Below are 20,724 nucleotides of genomic sequence, written 5' to 3'. Positions count from 1 at the left end.
GGTCAAAATAAATTTACGTGCACTTTTACAGTGGCTCAATTTACGTGAGGTATATTAGATACACAACCCTGACTGAGAGGAAGTATAAACTGTATATAAACATAATTATATATCAATAAAAATATAATTAAAAAGTTTGTTTTTTCTCTATAACTAGGATTGCAAATGTTAATTTTAGAAATAGTGTTTAATGATTTTTAATATTTATTATTAATTCATAATGGCTAATATACCGGAAGCTAAGATCAATTATGGAAATCAGGAAACTGGCAAATATTCAAAAGACTGCAATATAGAGGTACATTTAACATTCTAATTTCTTTATTAAATCAATTTTTGTATTTTTTTTACTTTTATCCAATAATTTATCAAGAATTATTGATTTTTGTAATAGAATGCATTTCTAACCTAAAAATTGTGTTGAAAAAAATTTCAGTTCATTTGTTATTTATTTTGGCAAAATAAAGATTTGACATTTTGAAAATATTTTTTAATATAATTTTACTTATTTAGGTTATTACATTAGTAATAAGTATACATTATTATTTTTCTTTATACACTGTAAAAAAAAAGTATTGATCTGTAGTTTTTTTTATATTAATTTTATTTAAAAAATATTGTATTTTATATTTATTTATTTAATTACAATGTATGGACTTACAATTTTGTTAAAAGAAAAAAAAACCCTTTAGTGCAGAAGCACTTAGCATTTAAAAAAACTATAATATAGGTGACTACGAAATTAATAGAAAATAAATTTAAATATTAAAGTAATATCTACTTTCATTTTTAATCATTTAAATAATAATTATATGAACGAAAATTTTTGAAATTTTTTTTTTTTTCAAATAAAATTATAATTGAAATATAATTTTTAAATTTCATAATATAATAATTTAAACATAAAGATCGATTTGGTAAAATGTTAATGCACATTTTTTAAATATAATTATTATCGAAATAATATTTAAAATCTCAATAAAATGATAAAAATAAATTGTTTTAGAATGCAATATTGAAGAAAAAATTGCAATTAAAAACAGAAGCTGTGATGGTTCTTAGTCAAGAGTTAGATCAATGTAGAACGCAACGTGATCAATATAAATTAATGGCAGAACAAATTCAAGAGAGATTAGTTCATTTAAGAAAACAAACAAATGAATCTGTAGGATTAAATGGGTAAAATAATTTTTCTTAATTATTAAAATTTTTTAAAATATTGTTTTCGATGTTCAAAAAAATTTTCTATTTTTTAATTTATTTTCTTTTATTTATTTAAAAAATTAAAATTATTTTACAAAAATACGACTTTTTTTTCTTTTTTTTTTTTAAAATTAGTTTTAGGACATTAGAATCATTAATAGAAACTCAAGAGGAAAATAAATGTCTTCGATTACAAGTAGAAACATTGAGACAAAAATTTATTGACTCTCAAGCTGATATAAAAGTTTTACGATCAAATAGTCGTGCATTTACTGAACAAAAAGAATCTCAACTCGCTCCAGACGCTCATCAACGTGAAGAAATGATTGAACAACTGGAGAAATTAAATATCAATGTAATTCATTTAACTAGTTTTCAAAAATATTTTGACAAATTAAAAAAACAATATTAATAAATAATAATTTTAAAAAATACATACTAAAATTATTTTTGAAGTAATTTTTATCAATTAGGACAAAAATGTATTAAAAAAAAATTCATCTAGACATTTTTTCACAGTGTAGCCAATTGAAAACTGATTTGCAATCAGTATTGGACGAAAAACATGAATTGGAAACAGAAAGAGATGCTTTTAAATGTAAGGCACATCGTTTAAATCATGAACTTTCGAAAGCCCTCAGTGCCTCTAAACCAGTCGATGTGGATTCTCTTGTCAATGAAAATCGGTCAGTGATAAAAAAAATTTTATTTCTTACACTAAAAAAAAAAAAAGAAAGTGATGAAACATTTATTCTTAATTCGTTAAAAATAATTCCATTTTTCAACAGATATTTACAAGAAAGGATGCAACAATTACTGGAGGAAAATGAACTCAATAGACAATCTTTGTCAAAATATAAAGTTAATATTCATTTCATTTCAATTAAATATTCTGTTTTTGCTTTAAAATTATTATTTTATTATTAGGGTTTCTTTCATTTAATAAATCGTGACAGAATTAATTTTAATAATTTAAAATTAAATTTGTAATTTAATAAAAACTTAAAAAGAATTAAATAATAAAAATTTGTTTAATCGTGAACTAAACTCTAAATGACCAATTTTGTTTTGTAAAATAGTATTTTTTTTTTTTTTTTTTTTAAATTTGCATTATTAATTTTTATTATTTTCTTAGGGTATGTTGGACAGCAAACGAATGAAAGGTTCGATAAAACTTGGCGGAAATTCGGCTGCTGGAACAGTAATGACTCATAAGCAAGGTTAAAAAAAAATTAAAATTGTTTAACCACAACTGCAAATATTCATATTATATCTAGTAAAAATTATTTTTCACAGTTGAACAATTACTTCATCAGGGGCCGAATATCACGCCACAAAAAGCTTCAGCTGCAATATCTGATCTTCATTGTCTTTGTGGTGCACTGCTTGAAGCATTAAATGACAAAGCTCTCGCTTTATCTCATCAAAAGAAAGCAAACAAGTATGTAATATATAAATTTGCTATCGAATTATTCTTGAACAATACTAATTATTAATTTAGAAATATTTTTTTATTATTATTACTAAAAAAGTGTATTTCATTAGTATTTGTTTTAAATTAATTGAAATTGGAACATTCTATCAATTATATATTTTGAGAAAATTAAAATACAATTTTACTTTGAACATAATCAAATAATATAAATTATAAATTGAATATATTTATATATTATTCTTTTAAATTAAAAACAATTATTGTTAAATTATGTAAAAATAATTTCACAACATTCTTGTCCACATTATCTCAATTTTATTTTAAACAAATAATTAAAAAAAAACAACCTTTCTTTATCAAAAATAAAAAAACGTTTTACTTCGAGGTAGACGAAAAATTGAAGACAATTTATCAAAAGTTTCAATTTAAAAAAAAAAATTAAAATATGAGTTTTTAAAAAAAATTTCAACATTTGATTAATAACCCTCAAAAATGAGAATTTTCCAAACGTAAATCAATTAATGCAGATAAATTTACTAATGAAATCTTTCGATTATTATAAATCTTTTACATTTGTTTGAAATTTATTTACAATTAAAATTTGTTTCTATTTTAGAATTTTAGCACTGAGAATTTGTGAATTAGACAACGCTGTTCAATCACCAACAATGAAACTCCTCGAAGGATATACAGGAGCAGACGTTGATATTGGTGAGTTTTTTAAAATTAATTTAATAAAAGGTATCTAGTATTTATTTCATTTTTTTTTTATAAAGTAAAAATTTGAAAAATTTTTAATTAAACTTCATTTTTATTAAATAAAACATTAAAAATTGTTATTTTAATTAAAATTCAGTATTTTCTTTTTATTTATTTTTTTCCATAATTAGGTGACGATTTTGATTCTGACGTATCATCGAAAAATATGTGGAATAATGAAGAAGTAAACGTAAAAAATTTAACAAAAACTGAAACTGTCGAAAATTGTGAATTTTCCACGAAAGAAAAAAATATTCCATCGAATTTACCACAAAATTTACAAATTCTTGTTGAAAAGGCAATTAATAATTTGAAAGACATTAACAAGTCGTAAAATATGAATATTCTCATGTATAGAGCTTGAAACTTTATTATTTCATCGATTTGCTTCTTTTGTTTTTTAATTCTAGTCATTTTAATGCCAATTTTAAATTTTCCTATTATATATATATAATATATATATATATATATGTATGAAAACATTCAATGCAATAATTGTATTTAAAAATAAATATATATACATAATTAATTTTATTCTATTAAATCTTTAATTCCTTTTTTTTATTTCTTTATTTGTTTTTTGTAATTTAGCAATGAAAAAAATTGTTGAAACCGTGTAATTATTTTAGTTTATTTAATTAAAAATTTTAATTAAATTGAAATTTTTTAAATCAATGAATAACTGCAGTTCCATAATAAGTTGGTTGACAATAAAATGATCTCACTTGAAATCGTCTTTCCTTCAAATATTTTTGATGCAAAGTTGAATCGAGTTTTTCGAGCCAATTATCAAAATCAACAATTTTTGTCATTTGACTTGGAGTAATAGAGGCATTTTTTTGTTCATTAAATTGATGATTATTCATTCTAAAAAAAAATTATTTTTTATATTATACTTGCGAGTTTTTTTCTATATTTTTTATGCAATTGATTCTAAAAAAAATTACTTCCAGATCATTTTATCTTTTCTTATTATCGCGTCTTTTTTCATTTTCCATTGTTGAAATGCCTGTAAATTTGCAATACGTTTCTCATTATTAGAATTATTTTCCGAATTTTGTAACGGCTTCGTGACTTTTTCATTATTTTTTTGATTCTTCTTTAATTTGTTCAGTTTATCTCGCTTCCAATTTAAATAGAACTATAAATCAATAATTGTAAATGTTTCAATATTTAAAAAATAGTAATTCAAAAATTAAAAAACTATAGTGGAAAAGAAAAAATTGTAAAACTTTGTAAAAAGTACACAATGGAGAAATAAAATCTATCAGGAAATTCAAAAATTCAATTTAAAATAACCAATCACCTGCTTATCTATATTATCTTCTTCTAACAATTTTTGTTCTTGTTTTTTTCTCTCCTCGTTGATTAAACGTTTATAAATTATATTCTTCGCTTCCTTCCAAGTCTCAAAAGTATAATTTCTTTTATTTTTATTCGTTTTCCTAAAGAAAAAAAAAAAAATTCATAATAAAAAATGAACATTTTTTTAGTATAAAATATTTTTTCGATATTTACATTTCCGTTATATTCGTTTCTGGATTCTGTATTAATTTCACTTTTGGATTCTTTTTGACAATTGATGTCAATTCTCTGGTATTTTCACTGATTTTCTTTTCTTGAATTTTCGGTTTCTAAATAAAATAATAAGTAGATAATAATTTTTAAAAGTTTTTTTTAAAAAAAATTAAATTTTCAATTACTTTTCAGATAATAAATTTAAAAATTATTATTATACCAAGACTTTGGTAGTTTCAATTAAATCGGTAGAATGAATAGATTTTTTATCAGATTGTTTTGTATAATTTTCAATATTTTCAAGACGATTAGATTTCGAAATATTTTTTTCTATTAATTTTTTTTCATTCTCTTTATCGGGTTTTAAAATTTTTAAAACATGCTTTGTTGTGTGATGTCCTTCAATTATTTTTCCAATTTTTTTATAATATTCTTCTCCGCAAACCATCATTTCCAATGTGACAGCTTCCTCTTGGCATAATAAAAAAATAATTTTTATTGATACAAAATACAAATATTTTTGGAATTTTAGAAAAAAAAAAAATGTATTACTATTATCTTCCAGTGCAGCATTGATAAATTTTTTCAGTACTTTTTCCAAATCATTCACTGAAACACTTCTGTATTTTGGTTTAATATTAGAATTTTGTCTGTGGAAAAAAAATGTCTTTTTTTTAAACACATGATAAATTGAAAAAATATTTTTAATTAATAATTTTACTTGTTCAATTTTGCAGTTTCCATGATTTTTTTTTCCTCTTACATAAAAATGTTAATTATTTCAAAATTTCTCAAATTTTCTTCGATTTTTGTTTTCTTAATTTCATTAGATTTATTGAAAAAATTTCAAACAATTTTTAATTTTTTTTTTCAAATTATAAGAAAAATGGAAAAAAATCTATTTTAAGTTTTTTTTTTGATAGAAATTGTACTCTTAAAATTTTGAGAACTTTTACATTATGTTTTTTCTTATTTTTAACAACAAATTACATTTGAAAGTAATTACAAGAACTTCAGAACCTATTAAAACTGAAATACACTGTAAATTTATATAACTGCAATCGAAGCAGAAAAAAGTGTCATCATGAATTTTTTTCGATAATCAATTGTTTTCTTTTTGATATTTTTCATTTTTTACGTATTTATTGAAAATATAATTTTCAAATTCAATAATAATCGTTATAATTATTAAATTACCAATTGCGAAAACGGTAAATTTTTTTTATTAAACAATTAAATAAAGACGAAAATTTTACACTGTAAATATTAAAAAAAAACTTTAGTTTTTTAAAGAGCAAAATATCTTTAAAAAAAAAAATGTTCGAAAATAGTTTTCGTGACAGTTCCATTAGGTGTATGTACAGTTTATTAATATTTTTTTTTACATTAATATTTAATATTAAAATACCTACGCACACAATAATTTATAATATATATTTACATACTTTTCTGAAGAAACTTTTCAGAATCGTTATCACGTTTCTTTAATATTTATCACACGAATGTGCAAAATACTGTGCAAGAATTATAAAAAAAAAAAAGAAAGATTAGCTCTTGGCACTGGTTGAAAATTTTACTGACTATACTCGTTAACTAGTTTTCTCTTTAGTTTTCTTCTTAGAAAAATGTAAAACCTATCTATCATTTTTATAATTAATTTTTTACAATTTTACAAAATTTTGAAATTTCTTTTTATTAAATTTTCTTATGAAAACAAAGTTCCAATATTTTTTTTTTTTTTTTTTAAATGTCAGTGAAATAATTTTTAGCTCTTAATTAAACATTTTAGTAAAATAATTAAAACTTTTAATTATACTCAATAATTAAATATTAGGTTATTTAAATTTTTTTCATTAATTAATTTTTAAAGAGATTTCTCTGATAATTTATAAAAATTATAATAAATATTTTTAAAAATATTGTCAAAAACGCAAAATTTACAAAGAAATAATATTTCAATCGAAATATTGTATTTAATTCTCATCTTAATGAAGAGAATTGTGTTCGTGAACGTAAAATTGTTGGGAAATAAATAAAATAATAAAAAAAAAACGATCACGAAAATTAATTTAGAGGCAGAAATCTTTTTTTGTCAAAAAAAAAAAAAAAGAAAAGTAAAACAAAAATTGATTTATGGCAAAAAAATAGTGTCTAAAAAAACTGATAATCGTTTCACAATTTTACAATTAAATCGACACCTATGGAAGATTTTTATTATATTTTTGTTGAAATATATGAAAGAAATTTTAACGCAAATTTGATTTGATCCAATCGCCATATTCGGAAACTCGTGTATAAACACCTGGATAACCGGGTTCACCACATTTATTTCCAAATGAGACAATTCCAATTTGCATCCAACGACCTTCTTGCTTAAGCATAAGAGGACCACCGGAATCACCTTGGCATGCGTCCTTTCCTCCCTGACTGAAACCCGCGCACAAAAATGTACTGGTTATTGGTTGAAAATAGGCGGCATTACAATCCTCATTTCTCCACACTGGTAATGTCACTTGTCTTTGAACTGTACTTTCTTTTCCACCTGGAAACGAAATTTATTAATTTATTTCATTTTTTCCACTTTTAAAGGGAATTAATATCTATATAATAGTGTGGAATTCATTTTTTAAATTTACAAAAAATTTATTGAAATTTAGAAAAAAAAATGTTATACAAAAATTGATTAGAAAAATTTGTTTTCAATTTCAGGAAAATGTTTTAGATGTTTTTAGAAATTGCAAATAATCGAAAATCAATTTAACAGAATTTTATTTAGACGAAAATTAATTTAATAGAAACTTTGTCTTGTGGAATATTACATTTGCAGAATTGTACTTTAAAAGAATTTTAATTTTGCACAATATTCATTTTCTATTAAAAAAAAAAAAAAAAAAAAATTGAATTTTACAACATTTTTTATCAATTTAAAAATTATTTAAAGACAAACTTTAATAAATCTAAATTTAAATTATTGTTGAAGCATTTCTTAATTAAAATTGTAATCGATCTAAATTTAAATTCATTTTAATTCTAATAAACCATCAATTCATTTAATGCCAAAATTTACTTTATCTATAAATTTAAATCTGTTCAAATTTTAATTCATTCAAATTTCAATTTAATTAAATTTAGATCGATTGAAATTTTAATCGATCTAAACTTTAATTTTAATTGCTCCAACTTTCAATAAATAATTATTATTTGTCAAAACAAATTTATTCAGTAAAATTTTCATCAAATGCAAATTCAATCAATCGAAACTTAAAATTAACGAAATTTCAATCTATAATCTAAAGATTAATCTATTAAAGTTTCAAATTATCCGAATTTTAATTGATTTAAATTTCAAATTAATTGAATTTCAATTTGTCCAAATTTTTAATGTCTTAATTTTAAAATTATCCAAATTTTAATTGATTTAAGTTTTGAATTATACGAATTTTAAACTATTAATGCTTTAATCATTGATTAAAAATTTCAAATTTGATTAGATAGAAATTAATTATTTTGCACGTTAATTGATTTTAATTATTAGATTTTTTTTATCACCTTTTTGTCAATTATTTTCAGTAAATAATTCACTTTTTTACTTATTTTCAAAAAATAAAAAGAAATCGGAAGACACAAAAGATTTTCGTTCTAGTGAAAATAATGAAATATAGTAGAAAAACGCGTTATTCTAATTTCAAAATTTTTTAATATCAAAGAAATGTAAGAAAATTAAAAAATTTATTTTTCTAGTAACCTGGAATTTATAATATTTGTTTAAAAATAAATGTTTTTCATTAAAATAAAATCGAAAGAATGTTTTTTCTATTTTAATTTTTGTTTAAAATTAGAAAAAAAAGAAAGAAAAAACTACCATAATAAGTCGTTCCCCAACCAACAACAGTTGGTCTTGCACCAGCAAAAAGTTGTCCACGATGTCTTGATTGCGGTAAACAAATTGGAATAATGTACGGCGATTTTCTAACGGGTCGTGTTAATTCCAAAACAGCAATATCGTTATAAAATCCAACACGCGAAAATTGATTATGAGCGTGAATTTCTTTTACTGCATAAGTCGCTGGTGACGATGGTTCATCATCTCTCTCAAGATCAATATCACCAAGACGAACCATAAATTGTCGTGCTGCAAATCTTCAAGAAAAAATATCATTTTATAAATGTATTAAAAAAAATATTCACGCGAAAAATCTTATTTCTTTTTAATTTAATAATTAAACAACAAAAAATAGAAATTTCAAATTGCAAAAATTATTTGGATATAGAAAAAAAGAAATAGAAAATTTAATTTAAAATGAAATAATTAAATGATAATTAAAAATAATTTATTGGATTTTTTTTTGAAAGAGAATAATTTTTTTTTTTTTTTTGTTATAAATTGCAAACTTACGGACGTTGACGTTGATCACGGGTACAATGGGCCGCAGTGAGGATGTGTTTTGGTCCAATGAGTGAACCTCCACACCAGAATTCAGTGCGTCTTGCACCTTGAAGATAAATAGCTGCCATCCATGGCCAACGACCTGGCAATGATTCCTCGCCACCGACAACTCGATACTTTCCAGTGTTTCTAACGCCGCATTCTGTAAATTAGACGGTTTACCGCAAAACAACTTTTTAAATAGTAATTGCCTATATTTCACAAAAGAAATTTCCCTTTATAAATGTCAACTATTATATATATTTATATAAACGCGGGGAAATCCTACAATCAAAGTTTATCAATCGAAAGAGAGATTCGCGAGAGGTTTTCTTATTATTAGAAATTCAATAGCGATATATAACTTATTTATTTTAATTAATTGATTTGTATATTAATAAAAAAAAAGTAAAAATAATTTTTTTTTATCAACAATAGTAAATTTTTATTAATTTATCCATTTTCTTTAGACAAATTTTATTAGTTAGCAAATTTAATTTAACGAGAATTTTAAATTTATTTAATTTAACAAAAGGAGCAAAAAGTGAATAAATTTTTTTTTTTTTTTTTTTTTTTTTAATAATATACGGATAAATAATTTACCATCGTCGTCTTGAATAAAATTATTGTCAATTGTTTCCACCGTATCGTTGCCTTTATTTCCAAATAAATCGGGAGCCGTGACAAGTTCATAATTTGGACGATTTGTCGTTGATATTGGAAACAATGGAATTGGTTTTGGTGTTGGCGGTTTTGTCGGTCTCGGCCTTGGCTTCGTTGTCGTTTGAATCACCAGCGGAGGCGTTGAACTGACAAAATTCAAATATTCAAAATTATTTATTTTCGTTCATTAATAAAAAAAAAAAAAAGTTATTTATTAGATACATTAATTTATATTTTATTCAATAAAATTTGTATTTAATAGAATTTTATATTTGGCAAAATTTAATCAAATTTCCGTTTAATAGAATTTTTATTTGTCGCATTTTCGAATTTAACAAAATTTTTATTGAGTATAAATTTTTATTCATTGGAATTTTTTTTGCAAAATTTCCATTTAAGAGAATTTTTTTCTAATCAATAAATATTTGTTTCTTCGTTTATTAATTTTCTAGAAATTAAATTTTGTTTCAATGGTTTCAATCGAATTCGGTTTAAAAAATTTCAATTAAAATGTAAATTACATAAAATGAAATAAAAAAAAAAATTAAAAATTTCCGCGTATGAAAATTTACGTCGGTGAAGTTCACATAATTTATGATCAACGATTTAGAAGAAAAAATATCTATCATAACTGAATAAAAAAAGAAAAATTGTTAACTATTTTAATTATAAATATAAAAACAATAAACAAAATAATTGTGAAGTATCAAAATTTAAAAAGAAATAAATTTTTTTTAGACCATTTTAGAAATTTTATTTTTTGAAAATATTAAAATTTTTTGAAAATCCATACAATTGATTTTATCAAAATCATGAAAAAAAGGCCTACAATAAAATTGCCGATAAAAAATAATAAAAATTTTGTAAGAAGTTGAATTTTTAAGGAATAATTGATAAAAATTTAGGCCATAATATAATTGGCTTTTGTTTATTGGGGTAACAATTTTTTTTAGAACTTCAAATCATATTTCACTATAAAAAAATTTTTAAAAAATGAATTTTTACCTCCATGAAGTTGGCGTCAACGCTCAGCGTCGAAAATTATATTTTTCACGGAACCCAAAAGTATCTTTATCATTTTTAAAAAAGTTTTGGGTCCACATAATACTTTGAAAAGTATTTCTCAAGGCCTTAATTGGGATCGAAAATCTTTTAAAACAAAATAATTTGCCATTTTTAGTCCTGGCAAAAATTGTTTTCGGCATTGAGCGTCGACGCCAACTTCATGGAGGTGAATTTTTAACCATTTTTTTTTAAATTTTTCAGAAATTTTATTTTTTTAAAAAATTAAATTTTTTCAAAAATTCATACGATTGATTGTTGAGAATTATGAAAAAAGTGTATTAAAAAATCAACAATGAAAATTAATAAAAATTGCAACAAAAGTTTAAATTTTTAGATTTTGAAAATTTCGAGTTTTATTTAAAAAATTATTAATGAAGCTATAATTGTTTTTCAATTTCCCCATTTTTGAACTTCACCGCAGTGAAAATTTAATTTAATGAAAATAAATTAATAATAATAATAATAATAAATAATTAAATTAATAAATAAGTAAAATAAATATAGATAAAAAATTAATAATAAAAATAATGAATTATTTTATTTTCTATTAATTAAAAAATAATAAATTGTCACATTAAAAAAAAGTAACTATTTACCTTACTTCATCGATGTCGATTTTTTCAACAGGACAACATACACCGGGAACAAAAAGACTCTTGAAACACAAAGATTGTCGTAATTTGGTGAGATCCAAAAGAAGATGTGGACAATTACTGAGATCTTGACATCTTCCTGGACCACCTTCGGCAGTTGTACATGAAGAAGGTCCCTTTTCTCTGTCAACAATTATTTCCTCGCTTGGTTGTGTTTGTAAATCGGAAACAATATCAGTGGAGATCAATGTCACGGGTTTGAGGGTCGACGTCGTTGTTGTTGTTGTTGTTGTGGCCGGTTTCAATGTTAATGAAACCGGTCTCAATGGCAAAGTGACACCGCGTACAATTGGTGCAATGCTGTCAGTGACATTTTTACCGAGAATATTTTTTGAAATTGTGTACAATGCCGAAGGCAATTCTTTGGATGGATTTGCCGCAGAATCACCACCACGTGTCATATTTACAATATAAGATCCAACTGTATTGAGAGCACCAAGTGTCTCGGTAATTCGCGTTAGTGGATCGGTTTTTTCCTCGACAACACGTACTATTTGCGTATAAGGACGAACCTGAATATCGCGACGATATAACGGTCCTCCTCGTGATCCACCAAGAAAAGCTTCGCTTTCGGTCCATCTTCTCACTTGACCTTGACGTGGTCCATGTCCGTACGCTTTTTTTTTTTAAAAAAAAGTTGGTATAACTATTTTTATGTATTTTACTTCCTAGAAAACTAACCTCAAAAATTTTGTTTTTTAAATGACAAATTTTATAAATATGAAGAAATTGTTGAAAAAAAATTTTTTTTTTTTACATTAAAGCTGAATATTAAAGTATATGTTAAGGTATAGTTTAAATATTGTTCACTTATAAAGTTATCTATATTAAAATTTTTTTAAATCGAATCTTTTATTTACAATTTATTTCATAACCATAAATATACGGATTTAATTATAATTACTTACGATAATTGGAATAAATTGCAACTTCGTCACTGTATGATATGGCACCATTTAATAAATTCCATATTATACAGAGTCCTGAAAATTTAAAAATTAGAATAGTAAACAAAAATAAACAAGGTTTTTTTTTATATATATATATATACAAGGAATAGGGAAATAATTAAAAAATTTTCTTCTAAAATCGTTATAAAATAATTATTTTTTAAAATTAAAAATATTATAAAAAATTTACTTACTCTTGAATCAAAATTTTTTGATTTTATTATAATAATTATTGGACTTTTTGGAAATCTTTCAATCAAAAATAATAAAAAAAAATTAGTGTATTTTCAAAATTGACCTTAGATTCCTAAAAAGCGAGCTAATTATAATTAAAACAGTAATAAATAAAAAAATACTAAGAATTAAAATTAAAAAAAAAAAAAAAAAAAGAATAAAAAAATAATTTTGAAAGAATAGAAAATAAAAAGTTATAATTTTTATTACGTAAATTTATATTAAATTACTGTTTCAACCCTTCTATACAATGTTGAATCATAAAATGAATGAAAAAATAAAATGAAATTTATCTGTGACAAATCTTGGGAATCCCATACATATATCTCTGAAATTTATCCGAAGGAACGATTACCGAATCCATTTTGGTTACATAAGATTATTTGTTATTCTGATCATATACTAAAAAAACTCCACTTTCCTTCCTTCGAGGAACTCAGCTTTGGTTCATTGCACAAGACACTGTGTTAAATAAATTATTATGCATCACCATAATCCGTGTGTTAATTATACATGCAATACCATATTAAAATATGAAAATTCAAAATAAATATTTTTCATTTCTTTTTTTGTCTTTCTTACATTAAAAAAAAAAAAAAATGCAAAAATAAAATTTAGATTTACATTTCTTTTCTTATATTACATTTTGCGTTAATTTGGAAAAATTTCAAAATGAATGATTTTTTATTAATTTATTCCTATTATTACAAAAAATATATTAAAATTATTTATTGTTTTTAGAATAATTGCAAAAAAAGAAATAAAAACAAAATTTTTAGCAAAATTTTTTGACACAAAAATTTGGAAAGTTTCCTGTCTATTAAACAAATTACACACGTATTATCATATTTCACGAATGGTTTACTCTATACTTATATCCTTTTGGAAATCTAAAATGGCTAAATTATGGAGAATCTTTAAAAAAGCTATTGTTTATGTAAATTGAAAATAAAAATATTTTTTGTCAATACTGTCGTGCAAAACTGAAAGAATCAAATTTTTCATAATTTTAATTTCTATAAAGGAAAAATGTTATGATCAACATAACCTATTTGAAAAATGAAGTTACGGTTTTTTAGTTTTGCACACGGCAGAATAATTAAAATAAAATTTGATAAAAATTAAAATATTGTCAGCTAAAAATAAATAAAATACAATTTTTTTTTTCTAAAGCCTGAACATTTTTTTTAGTACAAATTATATCGCAAAAATTACTTTTGGACAAAGAAATATTTTATTTTCGTCATGAATATTGGTTTTAGATATATATATGTGGGGGGGGGGGGTTAGGGTCGAAATTACGTGTTCTGACAGTCAAACAGGATTTTTTGGTTTGAATTATTATGAAGCCTATACGTAGAATGTAGATTCATCGACGGTGAAAGTTACTCGACGAGAAAGTGTGCCTTTCTTCCACTCACTGATTCGCTGTTGATAGGAATAATATGGTGTGTTTATACTTAGAAACGATCACTTATCTCTTTTGGAGACAATCGTACGAGCAATTATATTGTTCAAGTGCCTTGTTGTAAATGGGAAATTCCCATGTCTTTTTTTCATCAATTTTAAATAGAGAAATAAGATCGTCTTTTATGAATTATAATTTTTGGCTAAATATTTCAGCTAAACATATAACCTGTATTTATTAATATAGCATTTAAAAAAAAATTGCCCCGTTTTTTAATAAATATCAAAATTTTTGAGAAAAACATTTTTATTTCTTAAATTTGAAAAGAAATTGATAAATTATTTTTTGGCATCGAAATATATATATATAAATAGAAAATATATTAATTCCCAAAGATTATAATATTCAAATGCTAAAAACCTTTCACAAGAAATTGTCCCGATCTCAAATAAACCGGATCTGAATGACGTTTTACAAAAAGAGGAATATTCATCATCAAAGAATAAAAATAACCGGTCTCGCGGAGATCAAATTAGTTGTCAATATGTGTGTACTTTTATTCCGAGAAAAAGTAAAAAAAAAAAAGGCACTGCATCAAAGTTGGTGAAAGTGTGCTAAACTTTTGTAAATTATAATTTTTTTTCCTTTAAATAGCATGTAAAGTTAACACCTGTTACTACAAACAATTCAATAAAACTAAAAGTTCTTTCACTTTCATTTAAAGATTATCAGCTTCGTTTTCAATAGATACAAGTTTTTCTTTTCCTTCCACGAGAGTCGCGCATCTTAGAAACCTATATATTCATTATATTAGATAATGCTCAATTTCAATTTTAAATTCTCTATAATCATCATTGAAATAATCTCTTTTGAAATTGCAATTTAATAATCTTTACATATATGTATAATGAGTCATAGGAATTTTCACTTTCTCATCTATATATATATATATATATCTCTTCGAGAATTTAATTTGAATATAACTTTCGATTAGATTTCATGAATTAAAAATCAAGATTTCAATCAATTAAATTCCAAAACGATTTTCAAATTGTCATTTTTTTTTTATTTTGTTTTTTGTCATCAATTTTTTTCTCGATAGAATATCTTCAAAATTTAAGCATTATAAAAGTTTTCAAACAATTTTTTCTAATTTCCATCGTGAAAATATATTATTATTAATTTTCATTGAATAATTAAGTTTCACATGAATGATCTTTTTTTAGTAATTTAAAAAAAAAATGTCTTGGTAATTCTTAAAATTGAACACTTTTCTATAATTATTAGTATAAAGACAATTGCAGGAAAATTGGAAAATTAAATTAATTTTTTTTGTTTTTGTTTTGAAAGAATGAGTTATTTCTTCTTTGTCATATACAAACGATGTGAATGTACTCTGCCATGGTAACCTAGATACGTTGTATATAACGAAGAGCATACACGCGTTAAATATGTATCTAGATATGGTTTTAATACAGAAAAAAAGAGAGATTCCAGTTTCCCGAGTCTCGACGACAATTTTCTGTTTTTTGAGGCCAAACAGTTTCACCAAACTGTCATTAATTCTTGTTTTGATTCGGTAACAAACATTAAATATAAAAATATATACACGCGCGTATGAGACTTTTCTTGTACTTCTTAATGTATATTCAATGTGCAGAAGAAGATTCCCTCACAACACAAGTCGAAAGCGAAACTTGTATGGAAAGAAAAAAATAACCTATACACGAGCAGTATAAGGTTAAGTCCACAATAAACTAATTTTTCTATCAATGCAAAATTTAATTTTTTTTGCACTTTTTTGTCTTTTTCTAACTCACATGTTGTCATGGCAACACGTGCGTTAGAAAAGGACAAAAAAAGTGTAGGCATATCTGTCCACGAATGTACCTAATGAAACGTAAAGAAAGGATTATAAGAAAAAATTGTTTATTGTAGACTCAACCTAAAAGTAAAAAATAATCAATAATATTCACTGATAAAACTCGTGACAATTCAAAAAGGATAGCAAGAAAATAATGAAACCATCATGAACGCAAAAACTGATTTAAAAAAAAAATGTAACAGTAATAATAGAAAGTAATCAATCGTGTGAAAAAGAGAAATATATATATATATATATATATATATATATATATATATATATATATATAATAAATTTGTCACCGAACAAAAGAATTAATGAACCTCGTAATTGGATCGACAATTGGATAAAACAATCAGAGTACAAGCAATTTTTAAAAAAAAAATTAATTTTAAAAATAAATATAAAAGTAAACTTTTTGATTCAGTGAAATTATCTTGGTAAAATAAAATTGATGAATTTTCACATAAATTAATGAAAACAATTTAATGGTAAATACAATTAATTGATTGAATGTTAATTGAAAAATAATTGATCAAATGTAGTTAAATTTAATATAATTAAATTAAATATATAATGAAAATTAATTTAAAGAAAAAATTTATAATAATATTTTATATTATATTATACGCGATATTTTTTTATTTTTCTTCCCAAGTTCCTGATGGAAAAAAAATGAAACGAATTTTTCCAAAAAACTCGAAACAAAAAAAAATTTAAGAAAAGAAAACTTGTGGAAAATTATCAAAATAAATTGAATTAAAAAGTAAATTAAATCGAAAAAAAATTTAAATAATAGAAATTAAATCGAAAAAAATAAGACGTCGGTGAAGTTCACAAAGTTTATGATCAACGATTTAGAAGAAAAAATATCTTTCTGTACAAAATATACTTTTTTATCTAAAAAAATTTTTAGGCAAAAAATTAATTATTTTCTTCCTTTTATTTTCATTATTGTTGATCATAAATTTTAGTAACTTCACCAACGTGTAAATAAATTTACAATTATTTACTAATATATGTTATTTTTATAAATTATTTTATCGACATATTTCATTATACTAAATATAATTTAAGAAAAAAAAATATAATAAAATTATTCAAAGGCACAATTAATTAAATTATATTAAATTGCAAAAATCGAATTCATTAATAACTATAGAATTGAAGTTTTTAAAAAAAAATTTAACAATATTTAAAAGAAAATGATTACACTCTAAACATTCAGTCTTCATTAAATAAAACGATAATGAATGATGATTATTCGGGAAGAAAGTAGCAAAAAGTAGGCAAGTTAAAATAATTGAAATGACCGCGCGCGACGACATTGAAAAGTTTCTCTTAATTTGCAAAAAAAAAAAAAAGTCCATGTCAATAAAAAACAAAAAAAAAAAAAAAATATCGAGTACAACATATCGAGAAATTACTTGCGCTTACCCAGAGCGGACATTGACATTCTGAGGAAAATAAACATCAGATCCTCTTTTCTGGCATTCCATTAAAAAGACACATTAACTGATACAAATCACGGCACTTATTTTCTTTTTTTCTTAATTTAAAAAATAAAACGAAACGACGACGACGACCAAAAAATGCGAATCCAAAATTAAATTTCTAAAAATGATACATTTTCGTATATATATATATAGTGGGCAAAAAAAAAAAAAAAAAAAAAAAAAGATTCACCAAGAGAAGACGGAAGTGTCGCGCATCAAGTCGCGACGAACAGTTCCGACTACCAAAGAACTGTCCGTGAAAAGACCTCGACACACTTATTCTCACTGTTACACACTCTCTCTCTTTCTTTCCTCCAAAGAGGCGCCATCCTCCTAGGGGAAAGTGTTCCCTACCATTTCTTCTTCTTCATCATCATCATTATCATCAACATTATTATCATCATCATCATCATCTGTTTTTCGACAATTCGTCATCAGACACGCATTCCACTCTTTTTCTGCTTGCCGCCTTTTTTCATCAAAAAAAAAAAAAAAAAATAGAAAATAATTTCACGCCTTCATTCGCCTCGAAATCGAGACGGATAAACGAAACCACAATAAAGAAATAAAAAAAAAAAAACAAAGGTGAAGCTGAAAATTCAAATTAAGAGAAAAAAAGTATGAGACTGAAAATTAAAATCAGAGCAAAAAAATCTAAATCTATTGAAACTAAAAACCAAATCTAATGAAAAAAAAAAATAAGAAAAAAATGATAATTATTAAAATGAAAATAAAAGAATTTCTATGGCAAAAAAAAAAATGTAAAATAACAATCGGAATCAAAATAAATATCATTATCAACAGATTAAGAAGAAGAAGAAACAGATGAATTGTAATAAAAAATGTAAAACAGAAGGTAAAATAGAAAGTCGGTAAAAAAAGAAAAAAAAAACATTTAAAACAATGTAATAATAATAATAATAATAATAATAACATTAATAATAATTAAAAGGGTTTCAGTAAAAGTATGAGAAATCCTATATTTTAACACAGTGAATCATTAAAAATTGTATTTAATTAGGGGTTTTTGACGGGATTTTTCATGTAGTTATCAATGCCCTATAAAAAAAAAGATTTTACCAACCAAAAAATTTTCAACTTCATTTTTTCAAAATTAACCATAATTTTTCATTATTAACTCTTTTTTCACAATTGAATTTTTTTTTTAATTTTTTTTAAAGAGCAGAGATTTTTTTCAATAGGGGTAAACGGTACAGTGATTGCCAGTATAAGCAAAAAGGGGATATATTTATACAAATTACAAATGTTTAATTATCGAAATGAGAAATGAAACCATTTGTAAAGGAATTAAAATATTCCATTAATCTGAAAATAATAATGAATTGTTTATTTAATATTAGTATAAATTTAAAAAAAATAAAAAAATCTTCACATGACAGAAAAAATAGTGATTGTCATTATTTTCACAGTGATTGACCATCAATTTTACAATGATTGCCCACTAGACATAAAATAGTAATGTAAATTATAAATTTTGCATAATTTATTAAAGAATGAATATAATTTGAAATTAATAAAGAAGAAGTAATTTTTAAAATAATTTTCTTTTATTAACAATAATAAGATTCATTAAATATGACTTTTAAGTGTAAATAATACTATTAACCTAAAAAATTGGGAAAATTGTCGAATCTAACTCAATTGTAAAAATAAAAATTATTTTTGGCTATTTTGATTTGATATAATGATTACATGATTTTGAAGTTTTTCATTGCTTAAAGAAGCATATACGAAACACCTTTTTTTACCTTCGGCATTTTTTCGATAGCCTAAAATCATACTTCATATTAGAAAAATGTTAATAAAATATTACAAATTATTCTAATACATGCTGCGGCTCTAATTACATCTTTATTTTAAAAAATTAATTCACCAAATATGAAAAAACGTCCAAAAATTAAAAATACTTTTCTCAAAAAAGTCTTGAAAATAAACGGTTAATCACTGAAAAATGTCATAATAACCAAAAAGTAAACATTGCCCGGGGAGGGCAATGACTGTTATTTGTTATTAATTGCAAGATAGTAGTTGTTCTCTATAATTTTCGGTAAATCGAGTCAAATTACGTTAAAACAAATATTTTTACTTATTATTAAACTTATTTTCATGCATATAATTAAAAAATAATAATGATATGTATAATTTTTTTCGTTAAAAAGTCAAAGAAAGTATCACCACTAACCTTGCAAATTTACAACTAAATTGACAAAATTTCAAAGAGCTAAGGACACTGTTCTCGAAAAGTGCTATTATTTTCATAATAGTGAGTCGAAGAATAAAAATCTTTTTACACTATTAGCAGAATATTCTGTAGAATTTATATAAATAAATAAAACAAAATATTATATGTAAATTTCGTTATTATTTCTGTTTGTAATGTAATGGTGGCAATCACTGTGAGGGGGGCAACAACTGTACCGCTTACCTCTATATAAAAAATCATAAGAATCGGTTAGCGAAAAAATGTAAAAAAAAAACAATTTTTTTGCCCTGTTTTTTTAATATTTTCTCACAAACTCATTTTTGTTTGATTTTTATATTTACTTGGAAAAAATCTCAGCTTTTCAATGGAAATAACAAAAAAAAAAATGTACTTTTTATAATTTTTTAAAATAAACTAATATTTTAGATAAAATATATCTAATATAAAAAAAAACGATTGTTTAATTCAATATTATTTTATATTAATTTTTTTATTAAGATTTAATCCAACAGTTCGCAGATGAAGAATTTTGCCTTAATTGTTTCCTATTGACAAGAAATTGTAATTTTTATTTTAAAAAAATAATTGAAACTTTTAATTCTACAAAATTTTAAATATTGTTCACATTTTTATTAAAACATTTTTGAAGTCTGAATTATTCGTTTTCCCTTCTTTTTTTTTCATTTATTTATTGAAAAAAAACCGACAGAAAAATGTGTAAAAATCAAAATCGTGAACAAAAAATTGTATAGTGACGAAAAATTTAAACACAAAATTATAGAAAAAAAAAATGGAAATTCAGAATCTAGATTTAGTTTCAAATCTA

The 20,724-nt window shown here is 23.1% G+C and overlaps 3 protein-coding genes across 3 annotated transcripts; 1 reads left to right on the top strand and 2 right to left on the bottom strand.

Moving 5' to 3' along the window:
• Positions 1–49: 49 nt before the first annotated feature.
• LOC127289340 (coiled-coil domain-containing protein 149) lies at positions 50–3,926 on the top strand. The gene is made up of 9 exons (XM_051317216.1): positions 50–298; positions 1,007–1,179; positions 1,339–1,558; positions 1,723–1,889; positions 1,992–2,064; positions 2,339–2,423; positions 2,500–2,644; positions 3,255–3,349; positions 3,529–3,926. The coding sequence occupies exons 1-9, from the start codon at positions 221–223 to the stop codon at positions 3,729–3,731; spliced, it is 1,239 nt and encodes a 412-aa protein (XP_051173173.1). The 5' UTR covers positions 50–220; the 3' UTR covers positions 3,732–3,926.
• Positions 3,927–4,016: 90 nt separating this feature from the next.
• On the bottom strand, positions 4,017–5,970 carry LOC127289341 (microtubule-associated protein 9-like). The gene is made up of 7 exons (XM_051317217.1): positions 5,637–5,970; positions 5,468–5,565; positions 5,136–5,386; positions 4,916–5,031; positions 4,704–4,842; positions 4,345–4,538; positions 4,017–4,264 (listed from the first exon to the last, which is right to left on the bottom strand). The coding sequence occupies exons 1-7, from the start codon at positions 5,657–5,659 to the stop codon at positions 4,069–4,071; spliced, it is 1,017 nt and encodes a 338-aa protein (XP_051173174.1). The 5' UTR covers positions 5,660–5,970; the 3' UTR covers positions 4,017–4,068.
• A 293-nt stretch (positions 5,971–6,263) lies between these two features.
• Positions 6,264–17,916, bottom strand: LOC127289410 (proclotting enzyme-like). The gene is made up of 7 exons (XM_051317338.1): positions 17,616–17,916; positions 12,631–12,705; positions 11,666–12,338; positions 9,945–10,150; positions 9,312–9,504; positions 8,778–9,055; positions 6,264–7,457 (listed from the first exon to the last, which is right to left on the bottom strand). Exons 1-7 carry the CDS (start codon positions 17,650–17,652, stop codon positions 7,162–7,164), a joined length of 1,758 nt encoding a protein of 585 aa, XP_051173295.1. The 5' UTR covers positions 17,653–17,916; the 3' UTR covers positions 6,264–7,161.
• Positions 17,917–20,724: the final 2,808 nt, after the last annotated feature.

Source organism: Leptopilina boulardi, unplaced genomic scaffold (genome assembly GCF_019393585.1).
Source record: "Leptopilina boulardi isolate dan_hultmark-lab unplaced genomic scaffold, ZJU_Lbou_2.1 LbouV2_408, whole genome shotgun sequence".
Lineage (NCBI taxonomy): Eukaryota > Metazoa > Arthropoda > Insecta > Hymenoptera > Figitidae > Leptopilina > Leptopilina boulardi.
This window is presented reverse-complemented; position numbering and strand designations above follow the sequence as displayed.

Bases quoted from the DNA above. Each gene is read 5' to 3' on its own strand.
- LOC127289341 (XM_051317217.1), bottom strand. From the start codon at position 5,659: ATGGAAACTGCAAAATTGAACAA. The intron at 4,843-4,915 runs GTAAATATCGAA...TTTTTTCTTTAG, and splicing joins GAAACGAATATAACGGAAAT to GAAAACGAATAAAAATAAAA. The intron at 4,539-4,703 runs GTGATTGGTTAT...ATTGATTTATAG, and splicing joins AAGATAATATAGATAAGCAG to TTCTATTTAAATTGGAAGCG.
- LOC127289410 (XM_051317338.1), bottom strand. From the start codon at position 17,652: ATGTTTATTTTCCTCAGAATGTCAATGTCCGCTCTGG. The intron at 10,151-11,665 runs GTAAATAGTTAC...GAATTTTGTCAG, and splicing joins ATCGACATCGATGAAGTAAG to TTCAACGCCTCCGCTGGTGA. The intron at 9,056-9,311 runs GTAAGTTTGCAA...TTTTTCTTGAAG, and splicing joins CGTGATCAACGTCAACGTCC to ATTTGCAGCACGACAATTTA.
- LOC127289340 (XM_051317216.1), top strand. From the start codon at position 221: ATGGCTAATATACCGGAAGCTAAGATCAATTATGGAAATCAGGAAACT. The intron at 1,890-1,991 runs GTCAGTGATAAA...ATTTTTCAACAG, and splicing joins TCTCTTGTCAATGAAAATCG to ATATTTACAAGAAAGGATGC. The intron at 2,424-2,499 runs GTTAAAAAAAAA...TATTTTTCACAG, and splicing joins AGTAATGACTCATAAGCAAG to TTGAACAATTACTTCATCAG.